The sequence below is a fragment of the Glandiceps talaboti genome, chromosome 14, assembly GCF_964340395.1.
Source record: "Glandiceps talaboti chromosome 14, keGlaTala1.1, whole genome shotgun sequence".
Classification (NCBI taxonomy): domain Eukaryota; kingdom Metazoa; phylum Hemichordata; class Enteropneusta; family Spengelidae; genus Glandiceps; species Glandiceps talaboti.
The window spans coordinates 6312404-6334325 of NC_135562.1; the positions used below are offsets into that span (position 1 = coordinate 6312404).

At 35.7% G+C, this 21922-nt stretch overlaps 2 protein-coding genes across 2 annotated transcripts; both read left to right on the forward strand.

Moving 5' to 3' along the window:
• Positions 1-374: 374 nt before the first annotated feature.
• Positions 375-8880, forward strand: LOC144445736 (arrestin domain-containing protein 3-like). The gene is made up of 8 exons (XM_078135380.1): positions 375-499; positions 890-1118; positions 1990-2124; positions 2412-2653; positions 4132-4314; positions 5475-5675; positions 6401-6602; positions 7643-8880. The coding sequence occupies exons 2-8, from the start codon at positions 1004-1006 to the stop codon at positions 7780-7782; spliced, it is 1218 nt and encodes a 405-aa protein (XP_077991506.1). The 5' UTR covers positions 375-499; positions 890-1003; the 3' UTR covers positions 7783-8880.
• A 5794-nt stretch (positions 8881-14674) lies between these two features.
• On the forward strand, positions 14675-20578 carry LOC144445892 (arrestin domain-containing protein 3-like). Its single transcript, XM_078135533.1, has 7 exons — positions 14675-14792; positions 16309-16443; positions 17680-17921; positions 18458-18640; positions 19450-19650; positions 20034-20235; positions 20439-20578. Exons 1-7 carry the CDS (start codon positions 14675-14677, stop codon positions 20576-20578), a joined length of 1221 nt encoding a protein of 406 aa, XP_077991659.1.
• Positions 20579-21922: the final 1344 nt, after the last annotated feature.

Below are 21922 nucleotides of genomic sequence, written 5' to 3' on the forward strand. Positions count from 1 at the left end.
TGGTTAAGTACGTCAATATTAATGATATTATCGACATTTTATTCCATTCTGATAGAAATATTCTGAGACATAACTCGGGAAACAAATGCCTGTGAGTATACAGGCCTGTATATACATATATATAGATAGTTATCTATGAGTTTACAATAATATTCCATTTACCCGTGCATGTTTTATTTGTTTGTTTGTTAGTTGGTTCGTTGATTTATTTATTTTATTTGTAACACGGTTCCTAGGCTAGGCTCCCTGTGGGCTACTGGCCTCGCCTTGCCTGCATGAGCAAATGATCGTGAGCGTAGTCCTTTGCGCCCTCTACGACAGAGGGGATGTTACTTGAATCACCCGTGTGTGACTCCGGTATTTCGTGATGTCAACAACAGCAACAACACCTTCTCTTGCTAAATTGCCACCTCCGTAACAAGCGTGATTTCGGAATAGTTAAGGAGCATGTTTATATGTATCCACCACCACCACCACCACCACCACCACCAACAACAAGGTTAGTATCGGAATGTCTTATAATCACCTTGGTGCCGTACGTTCTTGTCTTGAAGTTGAAGTTAATTTTCTTTAGTTGTTTTTGTTTGTGGGTTTTCGTTCCGCAAGAAGTATATAAGTAAACTCTGAACCACATGAATCTGAGCCAGAACGAAAAAACCCTCAAAAACAACTAAAAATCAAGCTAAATGTAGAAGCTAGTCTTATAACTCCTCGAATACTATCTGTACTACATCGTGCGAGTGAGTGTGGGTCAAAAGAAATCTAAATCTAAAAAAAATTGTATACAGTTTTAATCATACCTTACTGTTAATAACCACACACACACATACATACATACATACATACATACATTAATCAATATACAATGTATATGACTAAATCTTTCCAGATTGAAAAATCTAAAGAGAAGGTAACTTATACTAGACAAAAGAAAGACTAGCAACCAAGATGTTTATATTACTGGACTCCTGTTCATGTTATTTTGTGGTTCCTTGACTTAAAAATGGGATTGACAGCTTACAGTATTCTGTTTGAAGACAACAAGGAAGTGTACAATCCTGGTGAAATTGTTGCTGGATATGTTATGATTGATTTATCGGAACCTTTACAATGCAGAGGTAAGGGGTATTGTCATTTAACTATCTGAACCTTACAATACAGAGGTAAGGGGTATTGTCATTTAACTATCTGAACCTTACAATGCAGAGGTAAGGGGTATTGTCATTTAGCTATCTGAACCTTTACAATGCAGAGGGAAGGAGTATTGTCATTTAACTATCTGAACCTTTACAATACAGAGGTAAGGGGTATTGTCATTTAGCTATCTGAACCTTTACAATGCAGGGGTAAGGGGTATTGTCATTTAGCTATCTGAACCTTTACAATGCAGAGGGAAGGGGTATTGTCATTTAGCTATCTGAACCTTTACAATGCAGAGGTCAGAGGTATTGTGATATATATAGTTATATGACAGATCCCGATCACACGTGAGTGCAAGTGTGACATACTCTAGGTATTTGCATGAGTGCTTGCAATGTTCTCTGCAGCAGACTACGTACTCTGGAAGTTACCCACACTGGCACTCACGCAGCATGGGGTTCTGTTATTATTAAATATACATCAGATCTGAAACAACAAATTTCAGTAGAAATAACTATACGATCACATGCTTTCCTCATTTTGCTTTAGAATGAACGATCATGTCCTCATTTGCATATCTCATTTGCATGCAGGTATGCTATAATGTTTTCGGTATTGTACTGCAGTAAAAATACCACTAGTATGTGCACGCACTAGTGCAAGTAATCTCTTGTACATATGTAATAATGTATAGAATTCATCACATTTCTACCACTGCCCTTTCTCATATTTATTCTTGGGGGAGGGGGGTGACGGGGTTTTCATAAATGTGGAGAAGAGAATAAAATAAAATCGTCAATTGTAATTGAATGACATTGATGATTGCAATTTTATTTCTCGTTATTTTAGGTGTTTTTATTAGGTTTCTTGGTGAAGGTCTAGTTCGTTGGACTGAATCTGAAGGTTCTGGTGACAACCAAAGAACTGTTTGCTGCATTGCAAATACTGTATATTTTCATGAAATACAGAACTTATGGGGGAAAGGTAAGATCATATTAAATTTCTTTTCATCAGCGTATCTCAGTTTTTGACCAGCTTCTCATGTAATATGTTCATAGGTATGTATGTATGTATGTATGTATGTATGTATGTGTGTGTGTGTGTTTGTATGTATGTATGTATGTATGTATATATGTATGTATGTATGTATGTAGTACAGTGTGTGGTGTGTATGTAATACAATGTATACTATATGTATATATAATGTACACAATACATTCTATTGTATATTTTATAGAATGCTATACATGTGCACATTTTCTTTTTCTTAGATGTAGGAAATACAAGTGGAGAGAACCTAACTCTCCCTGCAGGATTTCATCAATATTCATTCCATTTTCAACTACCTTCTACCGGTCTTCCCACTTCATTTGAAGGGAAAGATCATGGAAGAGTCCGTTACTCCATCAAGTCTAACATCGAGAGACCCTGGAGGTTTGACCACACCGCTATTAAAGTATTCACTGTGACAGGGAATTATCCTTTGGATTTGAACATGATTCCAGATGCAACAGTAAGATTATCTTCAATGTTCATTATAGGGTGATTTTCACTGATTATATTCAAATAACCTACTAACTTAATAAGTGGAGTCTTGATGGGTGAATGGTTAGCGTGACCGACTTTGAATCTACAGGTTGCAGGTTCGAGCCCCGTCGCTGCCTGCTGTTTGTTTCTGAGTGGCTAAAGTCCTTGGGCAAGATTTGAACCACGACTGTGCCTCAGTCAACCCAGCTCTATAACCGGGGACCTGGTAGGATGAAGATTGCAATGTGAAGGCTTTAATCCTATGCGCTTAAAGAGGCTGCAATGGATTGTATGCTCCCCGGGGAGTTGAGGAAGACTAAAGGGAGTGGGAAAGAGCTATATAAGAACCCAACATTATTATTATTATAACAGATGTAAAAGCACGCGTGACTGCTTAAGTTATTAAATGGATGTGGTTTTCCTCATGCTCATAGTAGGGTGACGTTTCTGATGACTAACAGGCATTTTACAGTGCACATTTTGGTGGAGTCATGATATGCGAATGGTTAGAGTGGTCGGCTTTGAATCTGCAGGTTGCAGGTTCAAACCCCATCGCTGCCGTTTGCTTCTGAATGGCTAAAGTCCTTGGGCAAGAATTGAACCATATTGTGCCTCAGCCAACCCAGCTGTGTAATTGGGGACCTGGTAATTAATCCTATGCGATTATAAAGGCTGCAATGGATTGTATACTCCCCAGGGAGTTGAAAAAGTAGAGGGCCATTCTGCCAATATAGATCCATGCCAGGGGTAATACAACCTCAGACAGCACAACATGGACGAACGCAACCTGTCACATACAGGGTAAAGTAAACAAATGAATTAATAACATTTGGCACAGCATGTTGGAACAGCAGAGACTTGTATTATACACCGTGGTGTGTTAAGAACTGTTTATGGCCTCTTCATGTGTACATAAGACGCCACGGAACTGGACATTTGTTTGTGAATGTGAACTATTATGTAAAGTGGCCATTAAACTGTTCTTATCAAATTGGGATGTAATGCAAATGACAAGCAAGTCTCTGTACTTCCAACATGCTGTACCAAGTGTTAATCCAATTCATTTGTCCATGGTTTGATGTCGGCAGTTGTAATTGTAAAGCGCTCTAAGCACAAAGTGGGAAAGCGCTATATAAAAACCAACATTATTACATTTTGGGGACTTTTGATGTTTACAAAACAATCTTGATTATAGGGGGCTTAGATTGACACAACAGAGGCATGGCTCTCACCTACTTAATATGTAAATCTACCACATCAAACAACAGCTATAGTTTCAGTTTATGTCTGTAGCTGAAACCTCCATTGCCACTGTTCTATGAGGTTTATCACAGATACACAGAATAATTTGAAATTTAGTCGACTCATGACCCTTGAATATTTTCTTATGAAAAATATTTATTCTCAAAGTTGCTGTATTGATAAGACAAGGGAAATAATTGCAATTTTGATTTGAACTTTCAGATTGCACAAGAAGATGAGAACCAGAAAACCGTATGTTGTCTATGCTGTGCATCTGGACCAATTATAATGACAGCTACTATTGATAGAAAAGGTTATGTTCCAGGGGATACTATAATAACTGGTGTTGATATCAGCAATAAAAGTTCTAGAAGTATTCATAATACGACAGCAACTCTTGTACAGGTAGTGTAATCTTATAATACTCTCCAGGTACAGTAATGTAACTAAACAATACAATCCTGGTACAGTAATGTAACTATACAATACTATCCTGGTACAGTAATGTAACTAAACAATACTATCCAGGTACAGTAATGTAACTAAACAATACTATCCTGGTACAGTAATGTAACTAAACAATACAATCCTGGTACAGTAATGTAACTAAACAATACTATCCTGGTACAGTAATGTAACTAAACAATACTATCCAGGTACAGTAATGCAACTAAACAATACTATCCTGGTACAGTAATGTAACTAAACAATACTATCCAGGTACAGTAATGTAACTAAACAATACTATCCTGGTACAGTAATGTAACTAAACAATACTATCCAGGTACAGTAATGTAACTAAACAATACTATCGTGGTACAGTAATTAACATAGCAATACATTTTAAAGTGGCCATATGGATGAGAATTTGGTATTTATTTTGGATTTTTATTTGATAAAACAGCTTCACTGTGTTTTTCTACTTGAAAAAATAATGCGAAAGAACATATACCAAGTCCATGTTCACGTCTCAATAAACGGCAAAACATTAAACAATGTGTAAAATGTTTGTTATTGTACGTACAATAAGAAACTTTTTACGCTTTTTGCATCTTTTTGCAATGTATTGAGTTATGAACATGGACTTGGTATATGTTATTTTGCATTATTTTTTCAAGTAGAAAAACATAGTGAAGCTGTTTTATCAAATAAAAATCCAAAATAAATACCAAATTCTCATCCATATGGCCACTTTAATAATTAGAAGTAAATTTTGCAACATCGTAAACCACAGGCCTCATTACAGCACCGTCTGAAATATACCCGACATATACATATTTCATATTCCACATCCATATTTACTTCATATTTCGTTGCTTCAACAGAAATATGTCGTTGCGTCAGTGCAATAAGGTCGTATCTGCTATTACTAGTATATTGTATAGTAGATATAGTGATGCAACGAATTGCTCTGGATTGTATATTTCGCTGCTTCAGCAAGAATGTGTGCTGTGGCATGCAAGAAAAGAAATTTTGTTGACATCCCATCCCATCACTAATTACTGTTAGTATTACTCTCACACACAGACCTTTAACTCAAGATATTGTTTATTTTCATGTTATAGTACTGTACATTTACAGCATTTGATGATCGCACTGGACGGAAGGAAAATCGTTTCACTACCATCAATGTTTCAGGTATAAAATGTTTGGGTTGTGGTTCTAATGATAGAGTCAGTTTGCAGCATCAGTCACTACCAGTACCATCCATTCCAGCCAGTGGACTAGAGGGCTTTGACTACATCAACATTGAATATTATGTGAAAGTGAGTATTTATGCAGTGGGTTAGAGGGCCTTCACTACATCAACATTGAAATTTATGTGAAAGTAAGTATTTATGCAGTGGGTTAGAGGGCCTTCACTACATCAACATTGAATATTATGTGAAAGTGAGTATTTATGCAGTGGGCTAGAGGGCCTTCACTACATCAACATTGAAAATTATGTGAAAGTGAGTATGTATGCAGTGGGTTAGAGGGCCTTCACTACATCAACATTGACAATTATGTGAGTATTTATGCAGTGGGTTAGCGGGCATTGACTAAATCAACATTGAAAATTATGTGAAAGTGAGTATTTATGCAGTGGGTTAGCGGGCATTGGCTAAATCAACATTTCATGCAGCTCCCAAGAGAGCTTTGAGTCCATGAATGATTTTGGTTACTTGTTGTGAATAATTTGTTCAATTTTGCTTATTTCACCAACACCTCAGTCCTTCTGTGTATGTCTTAGTACCTGTAGCTGATCGGACTGTGTGTGTGTGCCACTATTGTGTCACTCAATGAGGGGATGACTGGTCAGCATTGATAAGGATCTCATATCCAGTTACTTCTAATGTTGTCTAGATCGTAAAAAAAACGCATGTGTGCCCAGTACAGTACAAGATATATCAGTTTCTGTAGTAGTTACTAACTGATAAAGATTTCTTCAGATTCAGTTACTTATCCTAACGTTGGTTCAATTTGTTCATACAATTTGTTCAATTTTCAGTTTCAAGCTGCCATTTCTGGTACTCCATTTGATTTAGAGGTGAAACTTCCAGTTATAATTGGTACCATACCTTTACAGCAAGTCTATGCTCAGAATTACAACACGGCACCACAACAGAATACTGATTTACCATCCCATTTACCTGGTGAATTGCCACCTCCTCCCCCAGAAGATCAAGGAGCACTATCCACAGCACTCTTACGTAAGTATAGAATAAAATTTACCGAATTCAGTTTGGTATATATGATAATGAAATGAATATGATAGTATCATGCACCTCAGAAATAAAAATCTTCAAACTTTTGCCATGACTTTGAGAAAGCTAAAATCTATTCTCAGTAATCTCAAGAAAAAAAATCAAACTTCACTGTGCATTATTTTGAAATAGTGGTCAAAATGATGTCAAAATTAAGCCATTTTAAAATCCAATATGGCCACCATCCAGTATGGCCACGGTCCAATATGGTCACTGAATTAATGGGAAATGAAAGTTCATCAGTTTCCCTGAAAACAAGATGGCAGGCTTTCAAATTTTTTCAATAATATGTAACAAGCTTTCATAAGTCAAAATTGGAAGTGATTTTAAAACTTTGATTTTTGGGGAAATCAGTTCTAGATATGAATTCTAGATGTGTTGTGACGTTCTGCCCTCACCGGCCTCCTCTCACACCGATGTGTGAGGGCGCCCCATCACGGCATACCTTACAGACTAATTCAAAAGGTAGTCAGATTAGAAACATCCTTAATCATTGCCTTAATTGGCTGAGATCAAACCATATATAGATGATCTGATGACGTAATTTATTATACATGTAGAAATTGTCAAGGAAAGCCCTACATGTACTATATACTAGTAGTCAATTATTCTAACAATGCCAGCAAGTATTTGTAATGTCATAAAAGGAATGCATCAACATTAATAATTTAGTCAAGGTTTTGTGTAACCATTTTCACTTGAGTAGTTTATAAACTCGCTTCTGTCACTTCAGCAGGTAAAGGTTTGATTTATATCTCCTATATGGACTTATCAACTTGATGTAGAGAATACAATTTACAAAATATTATACAGCACAAAAATGGCACATCTGTAAGCCTTGACCACTTTTAAAGAAATCCAAATTTCTGATTTAAATCTATTTTTTTATCTTTCTTACAAATCATATTAATTTGCTTTAATCCAGTGTTGCCGTAATTTACATGATATATAAATATGAATTTTTGTCTTCATAATTATCGTTTCAGCACCGCCACCATCATATGAAAGTATCTACTCTGGTCAGCAATCAATCAAAGATGATGATAATACTGACGATACATTTGGACGGACAAGCTTTGCACCGAAATATGCCTATTACAACTGGAATGCTAACCCAACACAATAAAAATTATGCAGCGAAGGGGCTAAAATGGTATCTTTGATAAGATCTGTTTACAGTAGCAATTGGTCGGATTGATGAATATTTTCCATCTTCTATGAAGCCATGTAGAATGTGACAATTCCTTGTGAAGCCAGAAATGGCTCCCATCACTGCCACCATGTAATATCAGATAATTAAAGTGTGGATCAATCTTGATAATCAAATGGTAGAGTGACCAGCTTAGAATCTGCAAGGAGCAGGTTCAACTTAAGCCTCACCACTGTTGTTTATTTCTGTAAAAATGGCTCAAGTCATTAGACAAGATTGTACCCCCAGTCAACCCAGCTGTATAAATAATGACCTGGTGGGATAGAGGTTAAATGTGAATGATTTAATTCGTATGCACTTATAGAAGCTGCAATGGATTGTTTGCTCCCTGGGGAGTTTAAGAAGTATAAAAGGTCAATTTGTGGATAGGTACATGCCAGGGGGAACAGTTGTGGAGTGCTTAGTGTGGGAAATCACCACATGAAAACTAATATTTGTCCGTCCATCCATTCTTGGTTCTGTCCATCTGAAATACATCATTTCTCTGACATGCAATATCAATTTCATTCAAACCTGGCACAAAGGTAACATGTCATATTGAATATAATGCACATCACTTTGTTTCATGACATATGCAAATTTGACCAAATGGCGACAATATTTATAGTTAAAAATCAATATTTACTACACAAATCAAACACTGCTATACATAGAGACTCCATTCAAGTGTCTACCCCCATATTACAAGATGCAAGCTTTCTTTAAAGAAATTACTGTTTTACCTTGACGACCTTCAGGGTCACTTATCAAAACCAAACCATTTCTTGCCTATCAGACATACTTTGTATGATAATAATTTGTTTGTTGCCAATTTCTTTAAATATGTTTAGATATGAACATTTGTATCATGTGGTCACATGTACTTAAGTTATCATTTCAAATTGTGGACAAAATTTTCTAATAATAATAATTTGATTTCTTAAAAGGTACACTACACTACGTCTCAGTGCTCTTTACAATACTCAAAACGTGAACAAGTGAACACTAAAGTAGTTCAGTAGGGCTATAGGCATCACAAAATGTGTGTGTGTGTGTGTGTGTGTGTATGTGTGTGTGTCAAAAACTGCCCAAATGATTGCCTTAAAGATTTAGTGGAGATATTATTCTGGATGTCTAGATGAGAAATTACTCAAATAAAAGTGATCCGATCTGGTTTTCAAGTTACATCCAAAAGAGGGATTTTCCATAAGTTTGTCCTTTACAGTGGAAGTCCATGATGTATGGTTATACAATATTACATAATCATCTGGCCAACATACATGCCATGTTCCATTATCCAGTATGTGTGTTTTCATGTTTGAAGTTTGTTTCTCTCACTGCATGTGGGTTTTTTTTCACTTCTTATTTATAATACATAGATGTATTTTTCTATTTAAAAATTATATTAATTTATTAACTTTTTCCATTCTTGTTCTTTGTCTTTTATATCTAAGAGTGTGACCTATCCAATTTCTCATTGTGGGATAAAAATAAGATATTTTTAACACAAATATTTGTAAAAATGGTTTGTTCATATTGTTATCAAATGTATATTTTGTTATTTACATGAAATAAACAATTTCTAAAATTAATTGATCGAGGAGGCGATCAGGAAAAAACGTAAACGTGTACCACGAAGGTCAATCCAGGCAAAATAACGAAGGTAAAATAGCAATGAACGATTAGCAGACATATAAATCGGATTTTAATCAGATTGATGATGGAAGCAAAAGTGACGATATTTGCTGCCCAATTGTACCAATTGTGCAGTCTATCTGCTAGACCACGGATGTTCTTCCGATAACATCGCTATCGACAATGGAACAAAAATAACAGTGATAGCCAACTACAATAATAGTCCGAACGAGATTACTTTCCACAGGATGTGGATTTCACATGCATAAGGAGATGTCTCTAATTAGCTCTAACCAATACAGGGAGGTACTTAGCCAGACACCTTCCATCTTGTTTTGGGAGAAAGACAATTATCACCTTGATTGTTACTGATTTGAAGGAGAGAACTCCAAAGGTGAAAAAAAATGAAAATAAGACTGTGTAGGAGGCAATTTAGCGGCACAAAATATCAAACCATAGACATAATTTAAAGTCTTGCAATGCTTGAATATGGTAACAAAATATACCAGAATTAAAACAATTATGCTATGCATTACATATTATCTGGAAGACAGTGTATTTTGTTCTGGCAAAGCTGATAGATATTTTGCGGATGTGCACTTGGTAAATGACTTCTCCTGAAGTTTAATTTGGTTTTAAAAAATCCTGAATAAAGAGCAAAGCATTTCAAAGACTTTCAGAATTTTGACTGTTCAGCCCACTCCCATGGTCGTAAACTTTTGCTCAATTCTTTTTAGTGCACATTGGATATGCACGAGCTTAATTTAATGCGTGTATGCATCATCAGAGCCAAGTAAACAAATGTATAAGGTATTATATAATTTGAAATAGACTCAAATATATACTGTTACATGTACTGTTCAGAAAATATAAAGAAATATCCTTAATTTTGAAACAAATGCGAAGCCCGCATGAGGACATATTGCCCATCACCAAAAAAATAAATGGGTAGGTTGAACAGCTTTTTCATTTTTCCTGGCCTTATGTCGTATCTTTCAAAGTAGTTGCCGAAAAGATATCACATTCAAAGTAAAATACAACAAATTTTATAGTGCTTTCTCAAATAAGTAACACAACAACAAAAATCATTTTCCTTACCCTACTCCCAACATTTTATGGCCCTCCTTTATGTCGGAACCCAAGGTGAGCTCAGTGAATTCTCCTTGTCATTATCATTATAATGGAAATAATTGAAGTTTGGATTTTGATGTCGAATGTACAACTCTGTTTACAAATTCAGGGCCATTCTTTCCATGATAGCAAAGTGTCGCATCAAAATGAATTTAACGCTAGTGTCAGTGCAATGAGATAATTATATCAAACAACATTTTAACCAAAGACAACGTCGAACACAATTATTGAAAGTGGATCTTCAAAGAGTGGATCTTAAACTGCGTACCTAATTAACTTTAATAGTTTTTCAGGGCCACCAAATATTCCAAAAACAGCTCTGCCTTTTTTATCAGTAAATGTTCTAAAATAAGGAACAAGATGTAAGTGAGGTCGAGTGCATCTTCGGAGTCACTGTATGCAGCAGGCGACCTCACGTTGAACGACTTTTTCCGTCTTTTTTTTTTTTTTTGAGTCTCACTCGCTGACATTATAATTGCGACTTGCTATCTTCAAATGAAGGAGACATTCAAGATAAGACTACTGTTACTCGCAGAAAATGCACAGTGCATGTGCGCACTTCTTTTGTACTTTCCCGCACAAAGAATTTTTAATTTGCTATGCAGCAAAAAAGTTACAATTTTTAACTCGACACATTTTTATTCAAAGTTAAGCCAGCGTACAATAGAGATATAAGATACATGTTAACGAGGAGTGTACAGTAACTTTTGACTGTAGTGACCCATCAATTTAAATCGGGCATGCTAGGAATCGTCACGTAAATAACGATTTTAATAACATCGCTATGTATTTAAAAAGTTGCTAAATATTTCTTGCTTTTTCCCCAAAATCTCAGGGGGACGCTGCCCCCCAGGCTACGGTACTGATGTTTATGTATCATGTAACCTAAAAATATTCAAATTGCAACAAAGTTATATACAAGTTGTATAAAAAATACCTACATTGTCTCCCCATGAAAAAGGTATCCATGGTAACATTTCTACACGGTTCAGTGAGGGGGTTTATTTATATTTGTGTACCCCAAATCAACATTGTCTAGCTTCTAGGGTTCGTACGTGCAGTGATTGCTGCTGTACCAAAATGCCTCTAAGCAGAGCTAGCTATTCTAGCTAGAGGTGCTGGAAGGTACAGTGGGTGGACAGATACTTGTGGTATGGTAGCATATTAATGAGTTCTATTTGATGAGTAGTTTTTTTTTTTTTAATTATATTTACATCTCTCTGAACGTCTAAAAGACACTTTTTTTCAGAAATAATATTTGAAAAGATTAACATAAAAAGGAGATGTCCGTTCAAACCAAGTCACCCTACACCAAACACTAAAACAGTAAGTTCATCATGTTGCTCTAGTAGTAGTACGGCCGCTCACGGATCGTTTCATTCATTGTGTATCACTTGTTTACAGACATAGTGAAATTTGTGAATGAAAAGTATATATAGGGAAAGTACTGTCCTCTATTGAATATGGAGTTTCTGTCGTGTAGAAAATATCGTTTTCTCATATTTTGCATTGCTTAGAAACGTGTCCCCCCCGCTTCGCGTTGGTGTTTTTTTTACTTACAAGTCGCTTACAGTGGTAATCTTGCATGCAGGGGTCAGTTCTGTGGCCGTGGAAAGTACGAGTGCGTGCATGCACAGATTTCTTGGTGCACGACACCATTGCCGAGTTAGCATCTTACCCTTCCTTGAGAAAAGTATAAACGCCAGACTCTCAAACTTGCGGCCAGACTTTTAATAAAACTGAAGGTGTCTTGGCCAATAAATGACAGCTTGATTTTAGAGGGACGAAAATAACTCTTTCGTTTTGGTTTTGGAAAAGAGCAGAACACGTATTTTAATTGATGAAAATGAAGTATATCTATGTGTTATTATGGTGAGAATGTTTATATTTTCTGCTCTATTGTACACTAACTTTTGACGATCGTTTTAGTCATATCACAGACAAGACTCTATTCTTGTCTGTGGTCATATACATCCGAAGTGCTTACTTTTGTCCACCGCTATCGACAACAGACGAACATGCGCATAACTTTGCGCAGTGGATTTGTCAGCGTCTGCTTTCTATCCGAACAGCTCAGCCACTTTCTGTAGTCTTTGTGAGTAGTTTATAGGCATCCACCGGTATAACAAGACTTGATAAGGTTAGTATCAACGTGTAAAGATATGGTACTAGGAATTGTTGATCGTAAAATCGTGTGCTGTGTGCTGATAGTAATATAAATATTTATAAATCGTTTTGCAAACAAATCAACCTGTTTTCTACGACGTACGTCGTTTGGACTGCATTGCGCGCGCCCGCGAAAATGCGATCTGATATTTTAACAAGATACATGTATATAAAATCGATTATGAACCCCGGATTACCATATAATGCAAGTTTTGGCATAAATCTACTACTGTTTTATACACTAACGTGGGCCCGTGGGCGTGGATGTACAACGGAAATCATAAACCCTGAAACAAAACGTCGTCTGTCGGGCTCAACAAAAATCTACATTCTACATTCTATCGGCTGGCTAGACAAAAATCTTACCAATAGCGTTTCGTCAATTTGTCTGGCGTGACAAAAATCTTTACCGATATTATAATGTTACACTTTCTTTGTGTGAGCTACCAATGTAGTACCATTATCTTAGTCCCTGCCTGGCGGGCATTCTTTGATATTTTTGAGACAGTCAATTGACTAAAATGTATCAATTGTAGTTCAGTTCTTGTTGCATGTGTTGTGCCAGACGATAACATGTGGAAATATTAATTAGATTTTTGTTGAGCCATTTACAACATCAAAGAGATATTTTGTCTGGCCAGACAAAAACTGTGGCAATGTTCGTGAGATTTTTGTCGAACCAGGCGATGTTTTGTTTCAGGGTTTGTGATTTCCGTTGAGAGCTTATGTCAGGTAGCATGCAAATGTATCGCCTAATCACGCGCTCGAGTGATGTGGTACTTACTTCCACCTGTTGAAACGTACATGTTATTTGCGAAATACCATATCTTGCTGCAACTTGCAAGAGGTAATTTTTACGGTAATAACGGAGAGCCGGAGGCGAGCCATTATACCGGAAAAATTACCTCGAGCAGCAAGATGTGGAACAGTATTTGGCAAATAACATACTTATACGTCACCTGCGACTACGAAATTCAATTTTTGAATGTCTAAATACGCTGGTTCATTTTAAAACAAAATCGCTTCCGCGTAATACTGTTTAGAACAATTCTCTGCATCTGACATGTCTGATGACTGCATTGCGGTTGTTTACATCTCAGCCTTAACTTTATTGTTACAATGTATACAACGATGGTATTTCGTACGGTTGACAATAAATTTGGCATTTGGAATGTTGGTTATACTTATAGCAGTATTTCTAGTCTGCTCGGTTTGTTTACAATACAGGGGGGCGGCCAGTGATCACGTATCTACAAGAAGCAAAAATACGATTGTTGGTGAAAAATACACCTGTGTATCTGCAGGGCTCTCGACCAATCAGAATGCGAGATTGGTGACAGGTGACGTATAATATTTGACTATTTGACTAAATTATAATTTAAGTTCTTGCAAGATTGCAGTGGTAAAAGTGACAGTATTGTTTCAGGTGTGTCATCTCAAAAAAAAAATGTGTACAGATAGTGTTAGCAAAGTAGGTCATGGAAGAAAAGGATATATCTTTATATGGCATCACTGATTGGATAACACTTGATAATGAGAGAACAAGGACTTGAATCATGTTCCTTTAATTGTGAATGCTCAAAACACTTTCAGAAACTGACCTGGAAAGTTGTTTGCTTGAGAACTGTGCAATTGTTTTAATTCTAAAGTTGACTGTTTCTTTATCCTCAGTTAAATTTGTGTATGAGATTTTTCAACAGTAACTTGGAAATAGATGGAACTTATGTATATATGTATGACTGCATATCATTCCAGATTGGAACGTCTCAATATACAGTGATAGAGAAACTGGGTATACATACATGTATAGCTGAAGACTGGTTGGACAGAGCTCTCTCTCTCTCTCTCTCTTTGTTTTACTGGATTTATGTTAATTTAGCGGCTCCTTTACTAAAAAATGGGGAAGTTGAAAGCTTACAATATTCTGTTTGAAGGCAACAAGGAAGTGTACAATGCTGGGGAAGCTGTCAATGGATGTGTTGTCATTGAACTCTCTGAACCTTTACAATGTAGAGGTAAGGGGTATTGCAGTTGAGCTATATCTGCCAATGTATTAATGGAGATAAGGGATATCGAAGCCTGAGTATGAATATCAAATTTTTTACTACATTGCGTGTTCTCATTGTTTTTTTCCTCCAGAGGAAAGGGTTTTGTCACTTCTCATCTCAAGACACATAGTGACCATGGTGACAAGGTCACCAAATACAGTATATGTTTACTGGACTAGTACTGTGTATTCATAAGATATTGTAGCATCTTGCACAATCTCAGCACTAATCATTGTAACCTTTGTTGACCAGTAGAAAGGCCCATGTCAGTTTATTTATTTATTTATTTATTACACCTTTGCAACGGTACATAAAAAGCTATTAAATAGGATAAAATATACAGGCACAGAACAAATACACATGACAATGCAATCAACAAGAAACAAGAATGGTACTCCCCTGTCAAATTACAAGCTTACTTAATATGCTAATAACTCTTAGTGACTCAAACTGGAATTTCTTCTATCCCATAACGAAGTTATGAATATTTTTGTCAACTTTGTGACCATTTCCCCAAGGTCATGCTTGATCTCCCATAAAACCTTACTAAAAAGAATATTGAATTTAAAGTTCAGACCCCCAGAATGAAATTTACTGCATACATTATCATCGGCAAAGTTAAAATGATGATGTAAAAAAGAAAACAAACCTATTAAAATGCTGGTCCTGAACAGTCCTATGTAATCCTTATTTCTCTACTGATGTGAGAATGAGGTATGCAAACATTGGGCTTTAAGATTATTAAGTTAATTCTTGTTGGATCTTCCTCAGGGATCTTCCTAGATCAGACAGAGCTGTAAATATCTAAAGTTAATAAAGACTATTCTAAACCTTGACAAATAGAAATTACTAAGAATTCTATTTAAAGTCATTTGTCCCACTCAGTACAATTACAATTGTTGCTATGTACACTGACTTGGTAGCTATGTACACTGTGACTTATATTCAGTGTATAATATTATAATGGTCAACAAGAAGCCGTGCTTGCATTTATTACATTACATTACATTTTTAGCACAACTGAACTGAGGTTCAGCATGATATATATATAGTGTGTGTGTGTATGTCTGTGTCTGTGTCTGTGTCTGTGTTAGCAGTAAAAACTTAAATGCAAACCACTGGATCGATTGTTGTCAAATTTGGTAGGGACATTGGCAGTATTCTTATTATTTTGTAGGTTATCATTACTGTGTTCATCTGTTCTATGTTTAATTTATTTTTTTGGCTATATAGATTATCTATCTAGTATGTAGTTTACTGTCAATTGAATATGCTAGACAGTACACTGTACAAACAATAAACCATGATCTGGGGATGGTATGGGGGAGGAGGGGTACTCCAATAGCAAGGTATACATGAATATGCCTCCAAATAGTCACATTTAATGCCATAAATATGGGTCAACTTTCATATATTTGAAGAAAAAAAGTATATGTAATAGTCACGATTTTATGACATTAATGATTTTTTCTCATTATTTTAGGAGTACGTGTTAGATTTATTGGTGAAGGTCAAGTCTGTTGGACTGAATCTGAAGGTACTCGTGACGATTCAAGAAATGTAACCTACAGTTCAAGTACTGTATATTTTAATGAATATGTTACCTTATGGGGGAAAGGTAAGAACTTTAGCAGAAAACTTAAAGCAGAAACATACCTAGGACATACAACGTGTGTGTGTGTGTGTGTGCATACATGTATGTGTGCATTCATGCATATTTGTATTTATGTGTGTGTGCATGTATGTATGTATATATGTATGCATTTTTTGTGCGTGCGTGCGTGTGTGTGTGTGTGTGTGCGTGCATGCATGTATGCATATGTATGTATGCAAGTATAATGTATGTATGTATGTATGTATGTATGTATGTACATATGTATGTATGTATCATATGTATATATGCATGTATGTCAATCTGATTAAAATCTGATGTAGATGTCGGCTAATCTTGCGTTGCTATCTTACCGTCGTTTTTTAGCTTGAATTGACCTTCGTAACTACATGTTTACGTTTTTAGCCTGATCGCCTAGAGGAGGCAATTATCAGTATGTATGTATGTATGTATGTGTGCATGTATGCATGTATGTATGTATGTATGTATGTATGTATGTATACATGAATGTATGTATGTATGTATGTATGAATATGTATGTATGTATGTATGTATGATGTATGTATGTATGTATGTATGTATGCATGCATGCATGTATGTATATATTTATGTATGTATGTATGTATGTATGTGTGTATGTGTGTATGTATGTATGTATGTATGTATGTGTATGTATGTATGTGTATGTATGTATGTATGTATGTATGTGTGTGTGTATGTATGTATGTGTGTATGTGTGTATGTATGTATGTATGTATGTATGTGTATGTATGTATGTGTATGTATGTATGTATGTATGTATGTATGTATGTGTGTGTGTATGTATGTATGTGTGTATGTGTGTATGTATGTATGTATGTATGTGTATGTATGTATGTATGTATGTATGTATGTGTGTATGTATGTGTGTATGTATGTATGTATGTGTGTATGTATGTATGTGTGTATGTGTGTATGTATGTATGTATGTATGTATGTATGTATGTATGTGTATGTATGTATGTATGTATGTATGTATGTATGTATGTGTGTATGTGTGTATGTATGGATGTATGTATGTATGTATGTGTATGTATGTATGTGTATGTATGTATGTATGTATGTATGTATGTGTGTGTGTGTGTGCATATACATAATTATTCTATGTATCTATCATACATAGTTCTGTCTATCTGTATCTATAGCTATAAACTATATACATGTATCATGTATATATATACTTTTTCTCCTTTTTTTAATCAGAGGTAGGTAAAAAAAGTGGAGAGAACCCAACTCTTCCTGCCACAGTTCATCAATTTCCATTCCGCTTTCAACTACCTCCAACTGGTCTTCCCAGTTCATTTGAAGGAATAGAATATGGAAGTGTTCGTTACACCATCAAATCTAACATAGACACTGGACCCTGGAAATTTGACCTTAAGTCGAAAAGAGCTTTCACAGTGTCAGGATTTCCTTTGGATCTGAACAGGATTCCAGATGCAACGGTATGAAACTGATCGATATCTATCAGTTTGTATGTTATCAATTTGTCATGCACAGATGATGATGGATCATTGTTGATAATTAGAGTTAATATTCCCCAATATTTTTCTTTGTTCAAGCAAGGGACCTATTAAGGGACCTGAGTCAATCTGATTAAAATCCGATGTAGATGTCGGCTAATCGTTCATTGCTATTTTACCTTCGTTATTTTGCCTGAATTGACCTTCTTGGTACATGTTTACATTTTTTAGCCTGATCGCCTCCTCTACATCTGAACTGGCGCACGTGTACAGGTAAGATTAGGTAGTAGGTAAGATCCTCCTCCATAGTGGGAAAAGTCCTTGACCTAGGGAGACTTTCACATGAAAAGGAATCGTAATCCACCAGGTACAGTAATATGGCAGAATCCCATTTCACTTCAGTGCAAGTGTGACATGCTTGGTGTATTTACATGAGTTCTTGCAAATTATTCTTTTTGGCTGTACTTTATATAGATTTATGAACTAAAACCTTAATATCTTGACTTCATAATTTTCAGATTGCACAACAAGATGAGAACCAGAAAACCGTATGTTGTCTATGCTGTGCATCTGGACCAATTATAATGACGGCTACTATTGATAGAAAAGGTTATGTTCCAGGGGATACTATAATGACTGGTATTGATGTCAGCAATAACAGTTCTAGAAGTATTCATAATACGACAGCAACTCTTGTACAGGTAGTGTAATCTTAATACTCTCCAGGTACAGTAATGTAACTAAACAATACAATCCTGGTACAGTAATGTAACTATACAATACTATCCTGGTACAGTAATGATTTGACAGCATCTCTTGTACAGGTACAGTAATATGTGTGCAAGTGTGGCATTGCTTGGTGTATTCTTGCAAATTGTTCTTTCTGACATACTTTCACAAGTGTAGATTTTAGACAATTGTTTCACATTTGTAGGAAACACATTCAAAATTATGCTAACAAAATCATCAACAATGGTGTATGGGCAGGTGACGTTCATTGGCCCTAAACCGTACTAAACGTAAATACAGGTAGCGTGTGCAGGAATAAATGCAGGGATATAAAAATAGTAAATTATCATTTTCATGTTAAAATTATACTTGCGTGATGAGTGAAACACTTTTAGTGCATATTGCGGAATTCTGACAAATTTGAAAAGAAATTGACAATGTTATATGTCACTTGAGGTGAATTTAGCCTACTATATAATAGAATTGCCCAAATGGCTCAATATTGCCTGCCTGTGTTACCTGATATTTGTCTATCTGACCGAGTTCTACAGCCAAAGTAAAGACCAGAAATGCAATCCAAGGGTTTCACATTAGTGTTAATCTTATCAGTGGAGCCATAATGATTACACAGTACAAAAAATGTAATTAGTATCATGGGTCTCCATCACTGAAAATGTTAAAAGCAGGAAGAAGTTAGACACCCCAACCCACCCACCCCCATTCACTGATTCATGCTATTCTCACACTAAATTATTCATAAAAGCTTCTTTTCATGTTATAGCTCTGTACTTTTACAGCGTTTAGAGAGGGTCGTGGTCGGATGCATACTCGCACAACTATCGTCGATGTTTCCAAGATAAAGGGTGCGGGTTGTGGTGCCAATGATACAATCAGTTGGCGACAGCAACCACTATCTGTACCGGCCATACCAGCCAGTGGGCTAGAGGGCTTTGACTACATCAACATTGAATATTACGTGAAAGTGAGTATTTATGCTGTGGGTTAGAGGGCCTTCACTACATCAACATTGAATATGATATGAAAGTGAGTATTTATGCATTGGGTTAGAGGGCCTAGATTTCATCAGCATCAAATGTTATGTGAAAGTTGACACAGTATACCAGAGGGCTTTGAGTTTAGTACTTTTGCAACTTTTGTACAGTTTGTTGAATTTTTGTTTCTTATTACCTACAATTTGTTTCTTTTTAGCTATTTATTGCCTACAATTTGTTTGATTATAGCTACTTGTTGCCAACAATTTGTTCAATTTTAGCTACTTACTGGCTACAATGTTTAATTTAGCTACTTATTGCTTACAATTTGTTCCACTTAGTTACTTGTAATTGTAATTTGGTAAATTTTCAGTTTGAAGCCGATATTTCTATAACTCCAGTAGATTTGGAGGTGAATCTGCCAGTTATAATTGGTACCATACCTTTACAGCAAGTCTATGCTCGGAATTACAACATGGCACCAACTCAGTATAGTGGCGTACCACCCTCCATACCTGAAGCATTGCCACCTCCTCCTCAAGCAGATCAAGGCGCGGCATCTGCACCATTCTTACGTGAGTAACATTTTGTACATTTTTAGGGTTTTTCAGTTTATTGAGTTACAAACAAGGACTTACTATATTGTTTCACATTACTTCTCCAGTAGAAATGCATAGTAAATTTGATATTGAAAACCCCAAAATAAATATCAATTTTTCATCCATATTGCCGATATTATTACAAATATTAATTTCTGTCGTCATAATTATCATTTCAGCACCACCGCCATTATATGAAACAATTTACTCTGGTCAGCAATCAATCAAAGATGATGAAGATAATAAACATACATTTGGACAGACGGATTTTGCACCAAAGTATGCCTATTACAGCTGGAATTCAAACCCAACACAATAGAAATAATGCAGAGTTGAGTAAAAAAAAAAGTAACGAATGCTGTCACAGTGATGATATTAGATTTTAAAATATAGCTATCGTTCAGATCAATTACCGTTGTGTTTTTCCGTGTAGAAGTATGTTGATTCCATGTATTCATCTCACCTCTGATGCCATGTGATATCGGATAAATACAGTAACTATAGTGTAGGGATGAACAACATAGAGCTGCACAAGCTGTAACTGGAATGTTATCTTTTTGCTCAGATAATCAACACTGTATAGGCCTTTCCAAAATTTGCCATGATGTGTACTCTACTTCCTGTCTGTGTGTACTGTGGGGGTATATACATGGCATAGAGTACTCAGAGCACTGCTGCTTTTCTCGATGTCTAAACAGTGCAAAAAACAACCGTGATTTACACTTTTACAGAATACAAGGAACAAAGCTCTTTAGAAATGGTAATATGAGGTGATGAGACCCCAAAATTGATTGAGGGCGCTGTATTCTCAATTTCCTGTTTGCAGTCTGGAATGGCCTATTCACTGGGGATTGTTAAAATACTAATAATTGGACACTGTATATGTTACTTAGAGGTCAGTTTTATCCAAAACTAGTGCAGTCATAGCTTGAAATTGTGATTGCTTTTGGGCATTGATTTAAGGTAAGAAATTTGATGGAATTTATTGTACCACAGTATGTGTCAGCTACACAAATACATTTACCCACCAGTGATTCAATACTGTTCAGGGAGTACGATATTTTGAGTATTGTCGTCATATCTAACAAAACAGTTTTGAAAAATTGACTAGTTTCAGCTGTTGCAGCTTTTACATAAATAGGTATGGTGCATTTACTGTATGTTATGCTGTGTTGGAAATTGAACATAATTTGTCATCATTGTATATAACTTTGATCATTTTGATGGCCAAGCATTACTCAAATATATATGCAAGAGAAATTTATTTCAGGTTTTATTTGCAATCCCACTTGTGCCACCAATGTTATAGAAAGAGTTGAGTTCATTTTAGTAAAATATACATACTATCAGTATGAAAATTCACTTTATATGCCATCTCACATTTGCCACTATGATAGCTATAGCTTACTTGATATACATATACATACAAGAGAAATGTATGTACTACTTTGACCATCTCACTGTTGTTACCACTATGTTTATAGGACATAGATATAAAGTCAGGAACCCTGCTTTGGTTAGCTGAACATGCGAGTTGGGATATTAAAGGCACATACGTTTGAAATGTGCCATCTTATTTGCAATCCCACCAATGTCACCTTGCTAGAACATGATTATAATAATTTGGCACGTACTTCATTTTTTTTTAATTTCCTATCCTCTA